This window comes from Monodelphis domestica, chromosome 2 (genome assembly GCF_027887165.1).
Source record: "Monodelphis domestica isolate mMonDom1 chromosome 2, mMonDom1.pri, whole genome shotgun sequence".
Taxonomy (NCBI): Eukaryota; Metazoa; Chordata; class Mammalia; order Didelphimorphia; family Didelphidae; genus Monodelphis; species Monodelphis domestica.
In genome coordinates, this window is record NC_077228.1 from 436,466,013 (window position 1) to 436,486,478 (window position 20,466).

At 35.1% G+C, this 20,466-nt stretch overlaps 1 protein-coding gene across 1 annotated transcript in view; it reads right to left on the reverse strand.

Annotated features, from left to right (window-relative positions):
• NOX3 (NADPH oxidase 3) overlaps nucleotides 1–20,466 on the reverse strand; it is a 104,868-nt gene that overhangs the window by 32,517 nt on the left and 51,885 nt on the right. Inside the window, exons 6-8 of the mRNA XM_007484802.2 lie at nucleotides 15,615–15,707; nucleotides 13,248–13,501; nucleotides 11,927–12,089 (exon numbers count right to left, since the gene is read on the reverse strand). Coding sequence (XP_007484864.2) covers nucleotides 11,927–12,089; nucleotides 13,248–13,501; nucleotides 15,615–15,707 — 510 coding nt within the window. The remainder of the gene's footprint in view (nucleotides 1–11,926; nucleotides 12,090–13,247; nucleotides 13,502–15,614; nucleotides 15,708–20,466) is intronic.

Sequence of the window (20,466 nt, forward strand, 5' to 3'; positions counted from 1 at the left end):
TTCAAACTATAGATTCAAATGCTACCTTCTTTTTGAAATCTTTCTTGATTACCCAAGTCAATGATAACTTAAGCCTTCTAACCTCACATAGGGCTTTGTTATGTGACTTATGAAATGATTATGTTATAGAATATAATATGACACAGGTAGGTGGCAGAGTTCCTGGAGTCAGGAATTTTGGACTTCAAATGTGACTCCAGACACTTAAAAACAGTGTGACCGTGCCTGTGCAAGTCACTTAATTTCCATTTACCTCAGTTTCCATATAATGGGGATAATAATAGTACCTCTTTTTTAATATTATTGTAAAGATCAAATCAGAAAATAAATTAAATAAATTTAGCATAGCACCTGACACATAGTGTGTGATATATAAATGTTAGCTATTATTATTGTTGTTGTTGTTGTTACAGCTATCTTTGTTTATGTCATATCCCCTTACAAAATGATCAGCTTCTTGAGGGCAAGATCTGTTTCTTATTTATATTTTCAATCTTCCTCAGTACCTTGATGGTATTTTTGTGGACTATGTGTGATTACTAAATATCTATAACATAATATAACATAAAATGTGATTTAACAGTGTAATATGATACATGTGACAAAATGCCACATGATATCATTTTTTACATCATATGATACCATCTCAAATTGTCATGTCATGTTATGATGTTATGTTACTTTATATTACATCACAGGATAGAGAGAAAAACAGAAAGGGAAAGGAAGGAGGAAGGGAAAAAGGGAAGGTGAGGAAGAAAGAATATAAAGAAGTGAGAATGAAAAGTAGGGAGCAATTTCCTCATGGCAGACTTACCAAGAGCAATGAAATCTTAGGCTCAGTTCCTATTATTATATCACATTATAAATAATCATTTTATGTTATGTCATAATATATTGTTATATTTTACTAATTATAATGCATCATATCTGAGTATTTGTGATCTTGCCAAGTTAATTCCTTTGAACCACAGATGTTTTGGAAGTCTGACTCAGGTCTTTGTGTGAACCTTAGATTTTGCATAACAGACAGACTGTAACCACTATATGCCAACTGCATTTGCCATATTTAATTGAACCATTAGGTCCTTTCAAGTTTTAATTGAAGGAACATTCTGCTTGCATTTGCTTGCTTATTGATCCAAACAGTTGTTCATTGGGCAAGTGATACCTGTGTACATCAATATGCCATTTCTGACTACCCTATCTTCTGATTTCCCCCTTTCCCAACACCCCAAACTCCTGAATCCTGGACTGTTCAGTGGCACAACTATTGGAGTTTTCATTAACTGGGAAATGACCATTAATAATTATCTCCAGTTCTGTAATCTCATGACTTTCATCTGAGACAACCTGATGTCCCTGTAGGCATAAGCTTTTTACATGATAGGCTCAATGGTTCAGCACAAATTCTTTGATAAATAACATCATCAGACATTGGCACAATAGAGATCAAGCATGTTTACAGTCTGTACCAATTGCAACTGGAGAACCAAGTAGAAGAGTATATGGGCAACATGAAGAATCCAAAGGATAAGAACTGGGGTCAGACACATTAATTCAAGTACTTAAAATTTTGGCAGTGTGCAAACACACTCTAAAATGTGTGTGCTCGTGAAGCCCTCTGGATTGAAGTATTACCCTACACTTAACAGGACTTAACTCCATCTTAATGGCCTTTTGAAAAGTCCATCACGGACTGTGTTTCCTGCTAGCAGTTCCTTCAGAATTCCAGAACAAACTGATCTATCATTCCATGCAAATGGCAAATGTGAGCTGTACTATTTTTTTTATAAACCATTATAGGAGAAGTACATAAGAAAAATCACCAATTTGTCTTATGACCATTGTTCCTATTATTTCCTTGCACTATTGACCTTTGTAGCCAGAGTTTAAAACTACCCCTATACATCAGTCTCTTAGGGCTATGTCCTTTCTGAATAATTTGTGATCCTGCCTATTTTGTTTCCCCATCTCCTAGTCCTCAGTGTCGAATTCTTTAAAGTTGAATAGTTGGATTTTTTGGTTCTAGAGTCTTTGTCCAGCTGGAACATTCTATTTTCTATTGTTTATAATCAACAACTTTGTGATTGTTATTTTCACTCATTTCAGTCATGTGTCCTATTCTTTGTGACCTCATTTGGGGTTTTCCTGGCAAAGATACTGAGTGGTTTTTGCCATTTCCTTCTTCAACTAATTTTTCAGATGAGGAAATGGAGGCAAACAGGGTTAAGTGACTTGCCCAGTGTCACATAAATAATAACTGTCAGAGACAAGATTAGAACTGATTCCATGCCAGGCACTCTATCCACTGCATTATCTATCAACAACTACCAATAAAAAAATGACAATTCTCTATTTGGAATTATAGACTCTGAATCTCAGTTGCAAAATGACAGAGCCATTTAAAAATACAATGTTTGAATAGTATATTCTTTCCTTCCTTTAAATGTTACTACATCATATTTGTTTTCAAAGCCACTTTTAGTTCTTCAAAGCTACATGTGGTTTGAAAACCAATTTTCATCAAAGGCCACCTAATTTAAGTCATACCTAAACAAAGCCACAGTTTTGAAACTAAGCCACTTACGTCCCAAGGAGGGTGGGCAAGAAGAGTTCTTTTAATTGTTAACACAGAACCACCAAATAGAGAGAATGCCATAGTTGGGGGGTATACATTTCAATATTAATACATTTGAGGTACTCCACAGAACCTATTTGACTTTTAAAATGGAGCATTTCATCAATGGAAACATTTGAATTATTGGACAGTATTTTATAGAAGTCAAATATTATCTAATCACTTACCAAAGAAGGTACAAACTTCTTAGACTAGTATTCAGTCTTCCACAAAATTACTCTAACCTACCTTACTTCAGTGTTCTTTCCATTCTTTTTATACTGTGGGTAAAATAACCACCCCATAGAACAGAGTCCACGTTTTCCTGCTTCTGCCATACCTTTTGTCATTCATTAGGAGGGATCTAGCTTCCAGGAAGAGATAATCCCAATGTACTGAGCTCTGGGGAGACTTCATTTCAAATAATGCATTCAGTGCTGGACACCCTGGTTTAAGAAGACAGAGCAAGGGAACTAGGAGCATGCTATTTCTGTTCAAGTATTGGAAGGGCTGTTATTTGGAAGGGATATTAGACTTGTTCCTTTTCTTTTTTCTTTTTTTTTTGGACCCTGTAAAGCAGTGCCAAGAGTAATCAATGGAAGATACAAAGAGGCAAATTTATGTTTGCTGTCAGGAAAAACTTCCTAATTATTTAACCTATCCAAAGGCAGAACGAGTTGCCCCAAGAAGTGGTGGGTCCCCCCTCCCTGAATGTTTGTAAGCAAAAAGTGGGGTGATTACTTTTTTGGTGTGTTATAACAGATGTATTTCATGTACAGGTTGAACCAGATGGCTGCAGAAGTCCTTTCCAACTCTAAAATTTCAAGATTTCGTGACTCTGTGATATTCCCAATACCTGGACTCCCCTTATCCCATCTTGGTCTTTTAAAATCTATTCATTATTCAAACCCCAGCTCAAACACTATGTCCTTCTCTGAACCCTCCCACCTGGAAATGATCTCTCCCTCCTATCAATTTTCATTGTACTTTGTTCATATTTCTCTTATAATTTTTTATTTTGTACTATCATTATTTGTATATATCTTCTATTGCTCGTTTCTGAATTCAAAACTCTTTGAGGGTAGGGTCCTTGCCATTGACTTTTATATCTTGCTTACTACCTGACATTCTTTTACATTGTGGACACAAAAAGCTAAAAGAATGAATTAATTGTTTTCCTTTCCTCTAGAATTACAAAGGAGGAAAAATCCATAAAAAGTTTGTCCTTTGGGTATCCATCTTTGAGTCTCCATTTTATGGGGCTGTGTCCCTTGCAAGGGGAGACTTGCTCATCCAGAGCCAGTTGTATTGCTCAGCTCCTGGTTAAAATGCTGTAATATGCCACAGTAAGTCCAATATAAGCAAGTTTAGTAGAGTGGTTCATTCAGGCTCTGCTAGTGCACTCTCAGGAGAATACACAATGAACAACTACAAGGTCCTACTTCTGTCCTGAAAGACAATTCTTATCCTTAAATTCTAAGAAAGGCACAATGCCTCTGATATAGAATGGGTTCTGGGAAGAAAGCCTTCTCCATGAATATGGACTAAAAAGAACAAAATGGTTGTTTTTTTTTAATCTAAAAAGATGAAAACTGAAAAGATATCCTTTTTCTCCTCACTGACATTTTCACCAGACTAAATGGATTACAAAATACTCTCCCCGCTTTTGTCCTCCCGACAACCTTAGGAGGTAATATTATCCCAATTTCACAGATGACAAAGCTGAGATCCAGAAAGGTTGTGACTTTTTCAGGGTCATACAAGAAGAAAGTGACTGACCTTGGAATTTAAATTGAATTCAGCAATTATGTTATATTACTGTTATTATTATTCTTATGATCAGTAAAACACTAAGTTTTGATACTAAGGAAACAGCTGAAAAATAATATAAAGCCTGCCTTTCCACTTATATGGGCAGAATCCTAGTTCATCACCTTTCACCTGGATTATTGCATTAGTCTTATAATTGGTTTCTCTGTATTAAGCTGTCCAATCTATCTTGTATTTAGTTGCCAAATTGATATCTCTAAAGTGCATGTTCTGACCATGTTCTTCCTCTTATTAAGTAAATTCAGTGAGTCCCTCTTGATTGCAAACTCCTCTGTCTCTTAAAGACATTTACAAACTGACTACAAGATCTCCTTCTAGATTTAGTTCTTCTCCAAAAATACTCCATTCTTTCCTGTAAACTTCATGTTTCTAAACCTTTGCACAGTCTTTTACACTGTTTTGAATCCTTCCCTCCCTTTCTACTCTATTTCTGCCCCTAGGAATCTGTTTCTTTCCCTCAAGGTTTACTTGAACATATTCTTTGTGAGATCCCCCAACCTCCAATTCCTCCTATTTTTAGAATTTCTCATCAAATTCATTTTTATTTACTTGTTTGTGTACATGTTATGCCACACCAGGACAGAGATCGTGTTATTTCTAGCACCTGGCACATAGCAGGTGCTTAATAAATGCTCATTCTAGATTTAGTTCACTTCTCCAAAAAATACTCCATTCTTTCCTATAAACTTCCTGATTCTAAACCTTTACAGTCTTTTACACTGTTTTGAATCCTTCCCTCCCTTTCTTGATTTTAAGTTCCAGGTACAACAGTAACATATGAGGGAAATCTACAAAATCATGAACAATAACTTTTCCCAGAAAGTTATACTAGAACATGGGAAAATACTATTGGACTTGAAGAATTAGGACAAATAAAAGAAATGAGATATTAATAGTTGAGGGTTAATGTTACTATTGGATTCATTATAAAGGTTGGGAATATGAATAAATTCTGAAAAGGCTTAGGATTTTGGATAATTGATTCATAGCAGATTAAAAGGAAGACATATAAATTTGGGAGGCCACCTCAAACTTTTGAAGTTAGTGTTAGGGAGGCTCTTTGTTTCCATTTAGACAATATTGAGTTCATGCACCATTGAGTTGGCTAGTATGATTTTTTTGCTTGTTTGTTTAATGTAATTGACTGAATTCTAAGATCTTCTACCTGTTCTTCCTCACACCACAAAGAACTCTCCCATGATGAGGCATCGCTCCACTTTACAAATATATTTTAGCTGTTACAAGTTGATTTCTACTTATTCTGGTAATGGCATCTATCTATAAATTATGGAATATCATGATTCCAGAATCATTGAGTTTCCAAGACAGCAAAGACTCCTAGATTGAGAAGCACCTCTAAAACATCTTCCAAAAGAGATAGTGGGAAAAATATTAGTTTTGGAGTCGGAGGATCGAGATTCAAGTTCTCACTCTGGCACATCTTCTGAGTATGGTGACAAGTCCTTTAACCTCTCCAGACCTCAGTTTCTTCAATGATAACATGAGGCAGATGGACGAATGACCTTTAGGTCCCTTCCATCTTTGAATCTGTCATCTCAGCTTCTTTCCTTTCCTCTTTTCCAGGCTGTTCAATGTCTGATAGAGATAGACTGCACTATCATTACTGTACCAGTAGGTTCTGCCCTCCCCTATATAATAGACTTTAAAAATATCTTTCGAGGCCAGCCTTCAGGTCCAGTAAAGCAAATGAGTGGCCAGCCTTCCTGAAAGTTTGAAGTTCAGTATAATGAGCTCCCTTTGAATTCCAAGTGCGTGTACTTTAACATGTTAACAGGCCACCTCTGCTAAAACAGCCTGGGGTCAGTTGAGCAAGTATGAAATTCTCAGTGGCAAAGAGGCTTGTCCACAGGAAGGAGTCTCCCAGTGGTGGCTTATTCTTTCTGGGGCTCTTAGAAGAGATAAAATTATAAAAGTTGTTCTTCATTTTAAGCACACACGACCTCGCTTAGCCTCTCTCAACAGTCTTCAGTCCTTTTGACTTTTTTTTCACAGTCATTAGCTTTAATATGAGGCTCTGGACATTGCTGACTGTGATTACATTCTAGCTGCACGACCGCTTTGTTCCATGACCCGGGGCAAGGCTTACTATGCCTCAGTTTATCCTAATTAAAGATAATCACACTTGCCACCTCCTTAATGAGGCAACTGTGAGGAATAATATACAGGCTGAAATGGTTTGAGGTCCTCCCATGAAGGATGCTACAGATGGTATTATTATATGCATCTTCTAACCTGGACAACACCAACTCAATTTGCTACTACACACATGATTAGTACAGATGATCCCTTCCAGCAGGAGGCAGAGCTCGAGTGTGAGGGCAAAGGAGTGTAAATAATTTCTCAGACTAAAGAGATTAAATTAAAGACATTTTTCATTCATTACAAAAGAAAGTCCTCCTTTATTTTATTAATATATCTAAGTAGGCTATGGATTTTTGTCTTTTGTGGTCTCTTTCCTTGGCTCCCACTGGCCCCTGCTGCCTTTTTTTATTTGAATTATCTGTTTATCAGATTAAGTTAGGAACCCAAAGGCCATTTTCCATGGAATGCACAATAAATAAATATGCATTATCACAATTATATATTATCAAACTGATGAGGGAAGATGATTTATGAAGAAATGTGGTTTTTTCTTTTCGATAATCTATTGTGTTTTTGATTGAAATCATTGACTAGGACATATATATATATAATATACATATAAATGCAAATATACACATGCACATATGCATATGTAGTTGAGGAAATAAAGAAAACATGATATATTTTTTTCATCTGTCATACTTCCAGCAACTCAAATGTCCTTAGCATCTAGGGAACCTCAAAAAATGGTAATCCAATATACTTATGTCAGTAATCTCCACTTTAGCCCTCCCCTTTTTGCCTCCTCCCCCATTTCATCCATCATTTTTGATGGCTCACAGAAGTAAACTGGCCTAAATTTATTTCCAAGTGCTCTTTTCACAAATTGAGTGTGAAGCAGAATTAATCACACATGCTAGACAGGAGTGGAGGAGTTTCTAATATCTACAGGGCATTTGTCCCCCTTGGCTCTCCTCTTCTCTTCTGCAGCTTCCCACCATGCTCTTCAGTTACCTGTGTTTCCTTCCTTCATCTCAAAGGAACATGGCATTACAGTCCCGCTTCTCATAAAAAAAAAAAGTTGGCCCTTCTTGCTGCTGTTGAAAATGTCCTTTTAATAACATGGCAGCTTAATTTCACTTTCTCCATTGCAAGTCATCATTAGCTCCTCACTGGTTAGTATGTATTCTGTCCTCTTGGGCAGCCAAAAAAAATAGTCAGGAGTCCAAGGGCAGCTTCAAATACAGGGTACTATTACGAGACTCCGGGAAGGTGGCAGGCAGCCCATTTAATTTTCTCCTGTGTTTTATTTTGAAGGTTTACAGGGTGGTGTGGCAGGGAGGGTGAGGGAGTGGAAGGGGGTGGCAATTTGCTGCTCTAAAGACCTGAGAGAACACTGGCATTGGGAAACAGGTTTCGACTTCAGACTTGAAAGTTGAGGCTTTGTTGTTAGGAGAAATTACTGCCTTTTAATGTTCCAACCTGTGCATCACACACGGAGGGAAAAAATCCAGTCTAATTGCAGCCCAGCATCCAGCCTTAACATTCCAGCTCCAAACCCCCACATCATTTCTTTCCCCTCCTCGTTACAGAAGGGAACAAGCTGAAAACTATAGCCCAGATCTATAATTGTGAAGAAGCTGTTAGATAAATATGTACTTCTTTTGCTATGCTGAACTTTTAAAATTATACAGATGCTGGCAGCTAAGGAGAAGGAATAGTATTTATATTGCGAGAGCCTGTGGGCGTCCCTGACAAATATTAGTTATATAAGCCTAATGATAGCTGTACTCAAACAAACACCAAGTTGCTGAAAAGGGGGTGGGGGGCTTCATAAACTTTTCCAAATGCTTTAGCTTGTGATGAAGCAGGTTACGTGTGTAATTTTTCATCTAGTTGGCAACCAAAGCTAGGTTTTCACTGACATTGGTCAATACGAGAGACCCTCACCTTATAATGAATGAATCTTGGACAATTTTGGGAAACTTGGATTCTAATCCCAGATCGATGATTTCTGAGTGTGTGACTTTGGATAAATCACTTCACCTACTGCTAGTAAAGCCCATGCTCAAGTGTTCCTTTTTAGATGATGCCTTTTCAGTTCCCTATTCCTTGCTAACGATCTCTCCTCCCCTTACTACAAATATTTTGCATTTATTGCATATAAACCTAACAGGTTAGAATAAAATATCTGTTGCTATTGTTTTCTTGGAATAGAATGTAAGCTTCTTGAAGGCAGGGACTTTTTCTTTTTGTCTTTGGATCCTCAGTTGCTAGCACAGTGTCTGACACACAGTATGTGTTTAATTAATACTTGAAGAATTGAAATGAACTGAATATTCTTGTCTTGAGTTTCACTGTTAACAAGGCAGATGCTGGCATCCCTGAGCAAACGTAGATGGTTAGATAAATAAATTGGTTAGATGTGAAGATCTCTAAGCTTTTTTTTTTTTAGCCATAACATATGATTCTAGTAATTTACAACCTGACAGTTCTAATATACCTTTCTCAGGGCTCTAATATTTCCATAATCATTCTATGTCAACCCACCCTGCCATTCTAAATCCTCTCCCAAGAGCCCCACAAATGAGGGCTATTCTTAAGGATGCATCAATTCTGCATCATTGCCTGCCAGCAAAGTCATATTTGTTGGTGTTGCAGTATCCTGAGGACCTTTGCAGGTAGATGGATGACTTAAATTTGAGCCAAGGAAAAAGAATTTTATGTGAAAAGGGTAGCAGTTAAACTTTGGATGATTTTAAGGGGATTTTCTTTTGTAAATAATTTTGCTAAAGTTGAAACAAAAGAATATTAGAACTAGAAGAGAACTCAATGGTCATCTAGTCTAAAGTCTTCATTTTGCAGATGAAGTAACTCAGGGTCATAGAGAAAGAAATGGCTTGTCATTTCACAATTAGTAAGAGAGAAAACTGGTACTTTACCCAAAGTCTTTGCTCTCAAGAGCCAATGTGTTTTTCACCAGAGTTTGGAGCTTCACAGAGATGGAATGGACCTTAAAAGTCAAATATTTTAATCTCCTATCCTATGAAGGAATTCCCTCTTCCCCCCAGTACCATATACCTACTATGTTTTTATCCAGTCTTTTATCATGTCATTCATTATATGACTCAAAATAAATTAGCAATATGACGCCCCCCCCCAAATTAATGCAATCTTGCACTTCATGCATATATGCATAGCTTATAGACACAAAGAGGGGGAAGGCCCTGTGTTATCTACCTTGGTCAGATCATACCTGGGGTATATGTTCAGTTCTGTGTACCACAGTTAAAGAAGGACATTATTAACTGAATATGGCAACTAGGATGGTGAAAAGTCTTGAGATAATTTCCCATGAGAATTAGGAGATATTTGGCCTAAGGAAAAAAGTCTTAGGAGGAACATGATAGCTATGTTCAAGTGCTAAAATGTTGTCATGTGGAAGAGGGATCATATTTGTTCCCAAAGTCCCTTAAAAGCAAACTTGGGAGAATTGGGTAAAAATTATAAAAAGAAAAATGTAGACTTGATATCAGGAAACATTTTCTAAGATTTAGAATTGTCCAAAAGTAGAATTGATTACTTTAAATGGTACTGGGCTCTTCTTCTTTGGAGGTCTTCAAACAAAGTTAGACCTCTACTGTTGAGTGTGTTTACATGAGTATTTCTTTTGGGAATATTGATTGATCTTTATGGACACTGATGTTTCTTCCAATTTTGAGATTCTGTGTTTCTCTGAAGATAGCTCATTCCCTTTTGGGAAAACTGTAATTGATAGAAAATTTGCCTTACTGTGACTTCTACCCACTGGTTTAAGTTCTGTTCTCAATACACCATTTAAACATACTAGAAGAAACTCTTTTTACTGTCCTTAGCATTTTCACTATCTTTAGTTCTTTCTGGACTTTAGTCTTTGTGGCAGTTAAGGGAAAATTCAGGATTTTTTTTAAATTTCTGAGAAAGAAAAGAATTTATGTGGCCAAAATGTTGGTTATGTAAATTCTTGGCAGAACATATGTGAAATGGAGCTAGAAATGATTGCCGAATTACATCATTATACTGGTGTCAGATGACAAAGATTAGAGACCTTCATACTATTTTATTTTTGGATTTCACTTGACAACAAACCATTTGGTAGATGCAAAAGCTCAAGAAAACTGGATCATCATCATAGGTTTGTCACATAGTAAGACTTATAACAAATATTTTAAATTTACTCATTAACTCATTCATCTTTAATGACTACAAACATTCTTGACTTTGTCAAGCTGCAATTCAGTAAAGTGCTATCTGTTTGTGTTTTGTTGAGCTCTGAGAAGCAATTTTTAAAATCTGACCTTTTTTGGAGAAAAGAGAGGCCAAATTTCATGAAATTGCTTAAGAGATGATACATTTCTATGTTATTTTCTGCAATATTTGTTCTGGTGCTTTGCATACAGTCACCCTCGCTATGTATTGTGTGTGTGTATATATATTTATATATATACAGGTTGCATATCTCTATATGACTAAGTGAATCCATAGGACATCTAGGAAGTCTTACATGGAAGAAGAAATCAAAGAGGTGAGCAAACATGAGGATGAGTCCTGCATCCCTGGGATGATGGTTTCATTATTATTTGGTTTAGAGCTATCATAATGTTTAATTTGGTTTGAAACCACCATAATGGTTTCATTATTCATAGTATTTAATTGTTGAAAGGGGTCTTTGAAATTAAGTAGTCCAACTTTTTCATTTTATAAATGGAAAAAAATGAGGTAAAGTTGGAGTCAGAGCTGAGAAATATATCACAAGAAGATTTGAGAGGATTTAGCAGTTGACATAATGTAGGGGGAGAGAAAAGAATCAAAGTCAATTCTGAAGCTTTGAGCCTGGGTGATTGGGAGGATGGTGATACCATTAAGGGAAGTTTGGAAGTGGGGAGGAGGAGCTGGCTGGAAATGGGGAATATGAAAACCTTAAGCCTTTGGTGACTAACTATTTTCCATGATTCACAAGTAGAAGACATTATTACAATATTGCAACAATATTTTCAAACCAAACCTGGCAAAGAAATGTTGCCTCTTGATATAACTGCTGTCTCTTCACACAGCCAATTGTCGTATGTCCATATTTTACCAAGATGAGCAATTACATGTTCTATAATGGCATTGGAGCAATAAAATTTATGTCTTGTCATCTTTAACAAGATTAGACATAACCCTTCTCATAAATATAATACTGAATGGAGATTTTTAAGAACATAAGTATAGTTAAGGATCCTTGAGTTTATCCCTTGTAGTTAATTAAAATCCTCCCCAAGAATCTGCAGATGATATAAGGAGGCTGAACACTTTACCCAGGGAAGGTCTACATGAATGATTTCTCCATACCTTGTTCAGTTTCAGCTCTGTATGTGGAGCACAACTTTGATAATATATAGATTTCAAAACTGAGGCAAAAGGGGTGACTCCTATTCCAGCAGCAATGCACACACTGACTTGATAGTGAAAAACATTTGTAACAGCAGCTCCAAATGGTCCATCCACTGACAGTCTAAAGATACAAAGTAAAATACCATTTAATATTCAAGAACTGTAGCAGGAAATGTGATTTTAAGGATGCTTTTTTTTTTAGTCCATTCCCTCCCCCTCTCAAATATCTACTTAATGTAAGGGTAAAGAGCATAGCTGAGTAATCAGTCAAGGAATTTCATTGCTAGGAACTTCATAAAACCAGTGAAATAACAGGCTCAGTCCAAAAAGAAAAGAAAAGAAAGCAAAACCAAACCAAACCTATGAGTTTAAGATTGTTCTATTTGGGGAGTTGAAACTTGACTTGAAGATGTATGGGGCTGCTTCCTTGTAGTGACAATGAGGCTGTCGTTATGGGCAGATTCAATTGGTGAAAGGACAGATATTGACTTATTTTGGCACCTCCTGTCTCTCCTATGTGATGGACTCGCTTTGTAGTCATTGGAAGTTGTGTCCATGGAATCAAGGTTAGAGAAATAAGTTCTTTTTATCTTAAGCTGGCCAAATGAAAAGCAGAAGAACTAAGGTGAGTTGGAAGACCTATATTGCCCTTTTGGAATGCAATTCCCTTCCTTTCTCACTTGTTTAATCAGAAGATTTAGTGTATACAAACTGAGCAGGTATATTGTATGTCATTCAAGCGTAATGGAAACCATTCATTTGGATTTCTTGAAAATACACTACAAAGTCTGGTCTCAGGGAAATCATTGCACCTTATCTACATCAGAGAAAACTGGGCCAGTAACACATTTCCCATGATAATGGTACTTTAATCTCTAAAAACTTAACATATTGTTTATGAGATCATATCAAAAATGAATAAATTATACTGTGACATCTGTTACATTAAGCAAATTCGATTCTTAATCTAACTGCCAGAAGGATGATAATAATGGCTAATATTTATGTAACACTTTAAAGTTTATAAAGTACTTTACACATGTTAATTCATTTGATCCTCATAACCACCTTGAGAGGTAAATGCTATTGTTATGCCTATTTTATAGATGGAGAAATTGAGACCAAGAGAGGTTAAATAACATGCTTAGAGTCTCACAGCTAATAAGTGGCACAACCTTGGTGAAGGCTATTGCTTTCTATTGCTGTAATCTTACATATTGAAGATAATATTTTTAATTCATATATACATATGCATTTTAAAATGAAATTTACTTCTAACCTTGGGAGCATCCAGGGCTCTTTAAATGATGTTTCTTCTGCTCCAAAAACCTTAAACAAAGCTTCTGTCCAATCACCTGCCACACGTATATGTATACTAAAAAAATCTTCCTCAGGGGCTGAGGTGAGGGTGAAAGGATGCCATTCCAAATGGGAAATGGAAGGACACTGCAAAAAGATGTACTGTCCAGGCTCCATTTTAAAACCACGCTTTTTCATTTGAAGTTCCAGGACTTCAGACGGATGAGCTACCACCTAAATCGTGACAAGATAGTAATTTGCCTTTTCATTTAAGTTTAATTATAGGAAAGAAAGAATGAAGTGGTTGGTGAAGGCAGGTATAAGGTGCTTTTAACTCGTTATGGCATTCAGAATCATTTTAAAGGTTTATGTTTTCAAAAAGAAGAAAAAGAAATGAAATTGTTTATTTTTTTCTAAGTAGGTTACCCAATCTATAATGTGAGTAACTCCTAGCTAGGTGAAAGTAGTTCTTAGATTATGGCTACATGACGCACATTCTTAGGTTTCCCCAGAGATGTGCTTAAATGAGTTAAATCAACTACAGATTAACCAGATTTTCTACTGCAAATATATTCCTTTTATAAAAATAGAATTCTTTATTACATAGCAATAATGATAACCTAAAACCCATATTTATACAAATTATATCTAAATATAATTTGGTTTTACTTTTAGTTTTTTATTTACTTAGTTTTATTAAATAAATTGCATTTTTCAACCTTTAACTCTTCTTAATCATGCTGCTCAATCTAACACTGTATTTTCCTCAAACTCCAAAGGGAAATAAACTCTGTATTCTCTCTGTCTTTTCTTTGACCCAAAAGTCTACATAGACAGACAGATAGTTACTGGTTTTGGCTTTGGGTTTCAGGACAATGTGGCACCAATATTTGTTTTTCTTTACCTGAATCCACAAATATATTGACCTCCTAGAACACTTGATCTATGTCTATGAAGTCTATGTCTATAGTCTATGAAGATGAAATTTAATAAAAATAAACATAGGCATACACACTTGGGTTCAACAAAACACTTTCAAATGCATAACTTGGACGGCTGGGTTTTTAGTGGATAGCAAGATTATAATATGGTATTTGAAAAAGTGAATGCAATCTTAGACTGCATTAAGAGTAATGATATCTAGATCTAGGGAGAAGATAGTGCCATCATATACTACCCTGGTCAGTCTACATCTGGAGTATGGTACTCAGGATTAATTACTACATATTAGGGAAGACATTGATAGGCTGGAAAGCATTTAAATGAGGATAACCAGAAGAGTGATGAATACTCAGATAAAATCATATAATCATCAGTTTAAGGAATGGGAATAATTAACTGAGAGAGGAGGAGACTTGAAGGAAAGACAAATTATCTGTAAAAGAAAAGATGCTAAACTTTGAATCAGAAAAACCTAGGTTCAAATCACAACACTGCTATTTAATACTTGCTTAAAGTTGGGCAAATCACTTAAAATCTTTGGGTTTCAGTTTATCCATTTGTAAAAACAATGAGGGTGTTGGAAAAAAAATGACATGGGAAGTCACATCAAGTCCTAAAACTATGTTCTTGATCTTGGGCTTGGCTCCAAAGGATGAAATGAGTTATGTATGAAGGAGGTAAGTGTAGACTTTAAATAAGGAAAACATTTGTGACAAGTATAAGCATCCAAAAATGAAATTATCTCATAAGGGAATAGGTTCCCTCTCCTCCAATGACATTTCCAAATAAAGGTTTAATGACTACTTGGATATATTATGCAAGAGAGTTTTATACAAAGAGAGTTTGACTATGTGAGAACTCTTACAGTTAGGTTTTCTCTAGCCTTTGAGGAGAAAAAATTCAATATTTACTTACAATTTCTGGATCTCAAAGAAACTACTCTCTTTGTGTATCTGTCAGGTGGTTCTGAATAGGAATCATAAACATTCCTTTTTGTACAAAAACAAAAAAAGTGATGCTTCCTTGTGTCTGTAGAGTAGGAGCAGGAAGGTAGGTAAAGATGAGACCAGTTCATAGTCCAAGTCAAAAATGTCATTCCAGTAGCAAGTATAAGTATTTTTCAGAAAAAGAAGTTGAAGTGAAAAGAAATATGGTGGAATCCCTATTACTGCCTCATAAACCATTGGCAGAATTCCGTAAACTGTTCTGATCACTAGACCTACCTTCTCTTCTATAAAATTAGTCACACTAAAAGATGCTCAGGATGCAAGCAATTATTAGAACAGAAGATGAGCCTTTAAATTATAGACAGTTCTGCAATAAAAATGGCAAATTAAAACTTGGGCTAATAAAAATTTTTCATCTACACTCTGGCTTTTATTCCTACATAAAGCTGCATACATACCTTAGTAATGACAACTTTCTGTTGAAATCGCCAGAACCTAATTATCCTTTCACACATATACAAGACCATGGGGCCTAAAACCCATTTCCAAGCCTGTAGAGAAAAAAAGGGGAAAAAGGAACTGAAAATCTGATCCCAATATTTTCACTTTGAACCAAGACAATATATGATATAGTGGGATTAGGATGCTTCTCTAGTAACACTCACTGATTATCTAATAACTGATCTCCTTGTTCTAAATGCTAAACTATTCAACTAATCTCTAAAATCCATGGGAAGTGCTTATTTAAGGGATTAAACATGTTGGTATTGATATTTATGCTTACTTGATCAATAATACTGTTACATAAAAAGAAAAAAATTGAATTTTCAAAGAGATAAGAAAGTTGAAAGCCTTTTTTGATTGAGAGAGGATTATAAATGATTTCAATTCCACCAAAGTCAAAGGTTTACAAAGAAACATTAATAAACTCATTACTTGATAACATTATACTAATCAATAGCTTTGGCTTGTGCTGCCTTACAAGTTGAAGGTTTACTTATACACATACCACTCCATGGAATGTAAAACATTAAGTTCATTACATAGTATTCTTCCACCATGCTTACCAAATCAACAGAAAAGACTGAGTAACTATCAGGAAAACTGTGATCTTGAAACTGTGGTCCACTCAAATATGTGAGCCATAAAAAAATGTTGGACTAATCCTATTATCAATTGGTTTAGTTCCAATTGAAGTATAAGTACCTTGAGAACAGAGACTTTTTCTTTTTGTAATTCTTATAGCCTTTAAACAGTAAATAATAAATACATATTTTTTAGATAAATGATTGAATGGACTGGCCAATTGTTGTCCTTTTTTACATATTAAGTATGGTAATAGAGGAAAAGTGTAAGATATGGGTATAAGATATGGTCCCTGATCTCAAGAAGGTTAGAATATTCAACCTCCACTGACCAAATTTTATTTATTTCAATTTATAAACAATTATTAAGGACCTACAATGTGCTAATAATTGGGCATATAAAGACAAAACCAAAAAAAATCCCCACCCTCAAAGAGCCTCCGTTTCCTTGGGGGAAGATAACATATATAAAGATAAGCAAATATGAAACACATATAAAGAGATATGAAATAAAGTCAAAGGTGAAGAACTTTAATAGCTGGGAAGGAAATCCTCATGTAGTAGTGATACCTGAACTGCACAGAACAGTTCACAAGATACTTATGGCACTGTAGAAAGATCACTGGATGTGGCTTTGAATAATCTTTTTTTCCCTCTTGGCACTGCCTCTGCAACTATGGAGAAGTCACTGAATCTGCTTGAGATTCAGATTACTCATCTATAAACAAAGGTATTGTCTTAGATACCCTCTGAGGTCTATTCCATCTCTACATCTATGACCTCATGATCCTGCTCTACTCTATCTAACCTTGGTTGTGCAAATTTGTCCTCTGTAAATTTCCCAAAGAAACATTCTTGTAAGTCAAAGCTACTTATTCACCACACATTGTCTATTTTGGCCTGGCACCTTTCACATCATCTTGTGGATAAAGGCAATCCCAAAACACTGAATTGAGTGTTAGTCACATACTGGAAACCCGATAAGCACTTTTTGATTTATTGCTTTACTTTTGCAATCTTCCATAACTCTCTCTTTTCAGATTTCTGACCTGTGTCTTTGCCTAAAGTCTCTCTGTTTTACTTTTGCTGTAGCTACATTTTTTTCTTTCTTGCTGTTCTTTTTGTCTCTTTTGTTTGCTTCTGGATCTACTCTTCCCTCAAAAGTCAACATTCCTACCTTACCTATATCTACTTTCTTCTAAAATTCAAAATTCTTCTAAAATTCAACACATCTCATAACCTTATCCACCAAAGATTTGGGTTTCTACAGTTCTACATTTTTCAGTTCTACATTTAAACCCCTCCCCAAAGGATTCAGCAAAATGTCTTGAACTAAATAAGAAATGAATCATTTCCCCATTGGTCTTGAGTGGGGTGGGGGGCAGATCATGAGGTGGAGGTAGAGGAAAGGGGAAAAATCATAGAGGAGACATGGACAAGAAAGGGAGTAGAAGTGAAGGGAAGAGGCAATTCTAACTCTACATAAATCTGGGGAGTCTCTAGAACTAGATTGAGCAGATGTAGAAACACTAGAAAACATACTCATGGACTATTATTTAAATTTTATTGCCACTTGAAGTTTTAAACATGGTACGTTTTCCTTAGGTTCAAATATCCAATCTCTCATTTGTCAATTAAATATAATAAACCATTCCTTCTTTTTGATAATTTATATTCATGTGGAATATTTTTGGACCAAATTATCTAGATAAATATCAACTTCTTATTTAAATGATCAACTTCTTAAAAAGCAGGAATTTTGCCTCATATTTTGTTATTTCTCTGGTACCCATAATGTTAGAGCTGGAAAAGACCTTATAGATCATTGAGTCCAACATCTCATTTTTCCTGCCTCTTTTTGTAAAAAGAAAATGGGTTAGCTAAAGGCCTTTTATTTTACTACTCTTAAAAGTGCCAACTTTTATTAAGAAGCTCTAATTTGAATGCCCTATCCATAATAACATTTTGCCTCTTGTTGGTTTTTTAGTTTTAAAATATGCATACTCAGTTCATTAATATTTTCTATTTTGTTAATATATAATTTTTGTTAATAATAATTTTGCTTTCAGATATATTTTTTTCTTATGGGGCTGCTGTAGCCATGCCCCTTACCCCCAAATTTGTTATGTTATTACACTATTATCATCTTCTTTCACATAGATACTATTTCCTTGAATTATTTTTTGACATATTATTCAATATATCATCACTAAATCTTCCTTTAGCTTTGTATCTTTTTATATTTGTTACTATTTTATTGCTATAGGCTGGAAAGTATATATTTAATATTTCTTCCCTTTTATATTTATAATTTTTGTGTGCAAAGTTCTATTTTTGTAAAGATGCTACTTTAAGCTGAGAAATATGGATGTTCTTTAATGTCCCCATTCAGAAGATGCCATAAGTCCCTTAAATTTAACTTTTCTAACAACACTTTCAGTTCTACATTTTCCTTTGTAAAAAAAAAATCTGTTAGATTCATCCAATGCTGAGAGAAGCACTAAAGTCTTGTATGATTATTTATGTACTGTCTATTTGCAATTCAGTTATAGATTTAGATGCTATGCCATTTGGTTCATATACTTTTATTTTATCCATCTTAGAATTAATATTTGGTATTAGTTCTAAGGCAGAAGATCAGAAAAGGCTAGACAATGGGAGTTAAGTGACTTGCCCAGGGTCATAGCTAAGAAGTTTCTGAGGTCAAATTTGAACCCAGAACCTCCCATCTACAGACCTGACTCTCACGTCACTGATTCAATTAGCCTATCCCCTCATATATTTTTTAATTTTTAATAGCAATATTGAACCTATTCATTGAACCTATAAGTGCAATATAATATTCTTCATCTCTTTTGATATTATATGTTTTTTATTTTTGTTTCATGTTCATAAGTTTTCAACTCTAGCCTATTTGGAAAATTAGTCTATAAAAAATTCCAAACTTTCATTTTAATTTCATATGTACATTTGCCTTTTATGAGTGTTTCTTGCATGCAAGAAATTGGTGAATTTTATTTTCTTATAATTTCTGTCATTCCTTTTAAATTTTATTGGCTTACTTAATTTATTCACACTTTAGGTTACACATTGGCTAAGCTTACTTCTTCTATACTGATTTTTAGGCCCCTCCTCCTTTAAGTTAGCCCTCTGTCCTTATAAATAACTTTGCTTATATCCTTTTGATGCTATTCTATTCCCACAGGCTCCCTTCTATTCCCATTGAACTTTCCTTGAATTTATTTAAATTATTAATTTCTTTGTTTTATTTATTAATTCATTCATCATTCTCACTCCTTTTTTTCATTCTTCCCCCTTTTCACTCAGAATTATACATGATTCAGAATCTTTTCCTCTCCTCCACAACCTTAGCTTATGTAATATTATTTTTGTTGCACTCTTTTTCAAGAAGTTTTCATTTACTTTGTACTCATTTTTCATATCTATCCCCTCTAGGCTAGTGAAAATTAGATTACTACATTTGTGCATTGTGTTATACATTTCATTTTTTCTTCTTTATTTTCTCTATGTACCTCACAAAGTATTTCCTGGTCTAACAAATCTGAATTTCTTCTTCTATGTCATTTCCTTGTTAATGTATTTTTAGATGTCATCATATTTTTGCTTCCCCTTATCTATATATTTGTTTATACATTCATTCACTTATTTTCTCTCTCATTTTGTGTGGAACCTTTCTTTTGACATGCCTTATTGTTAGAAATATCATGAAGAAAGCAGTGTTGCAAGGAAAGCTTAGCGATCAGAAGTTTTAATAACTAGGTCTACCCTTTGTCCTTTCAATTATCATTTGATGCTCTGAACATCATATTACCCTTTCTCTGAATTTACCATTCTCAGTGCCAAATACTCCTCTTGACCCATAAATCCCTTTCCCTAGTTTATGGGATCCACTGCTCAGAGGAGCCAGCCACCTATTATGCCCATTTCCCTCCAGAAGAAAGCCATTGTGAATGCACTGTCTCTTATACCTACTCTTCGAATGATCTATTTTAATGGTATAATTTTCTTTTCTCTGCTATGATAAGTGTCACCTTCCAATCCTCCCTCCTCTAACTCAGACACTCTTTCCCACTCCTTTTACTCCACTTTCTCCTAATCCTACATTCTTACTGATATATAAATTTTTTTCCCTCTTGTTCCTTTTTAATTCACCTCTGGGACCAATAGAGAAGGAGTTGATTCTTGTTCTTTTCTGGCTCCTGTT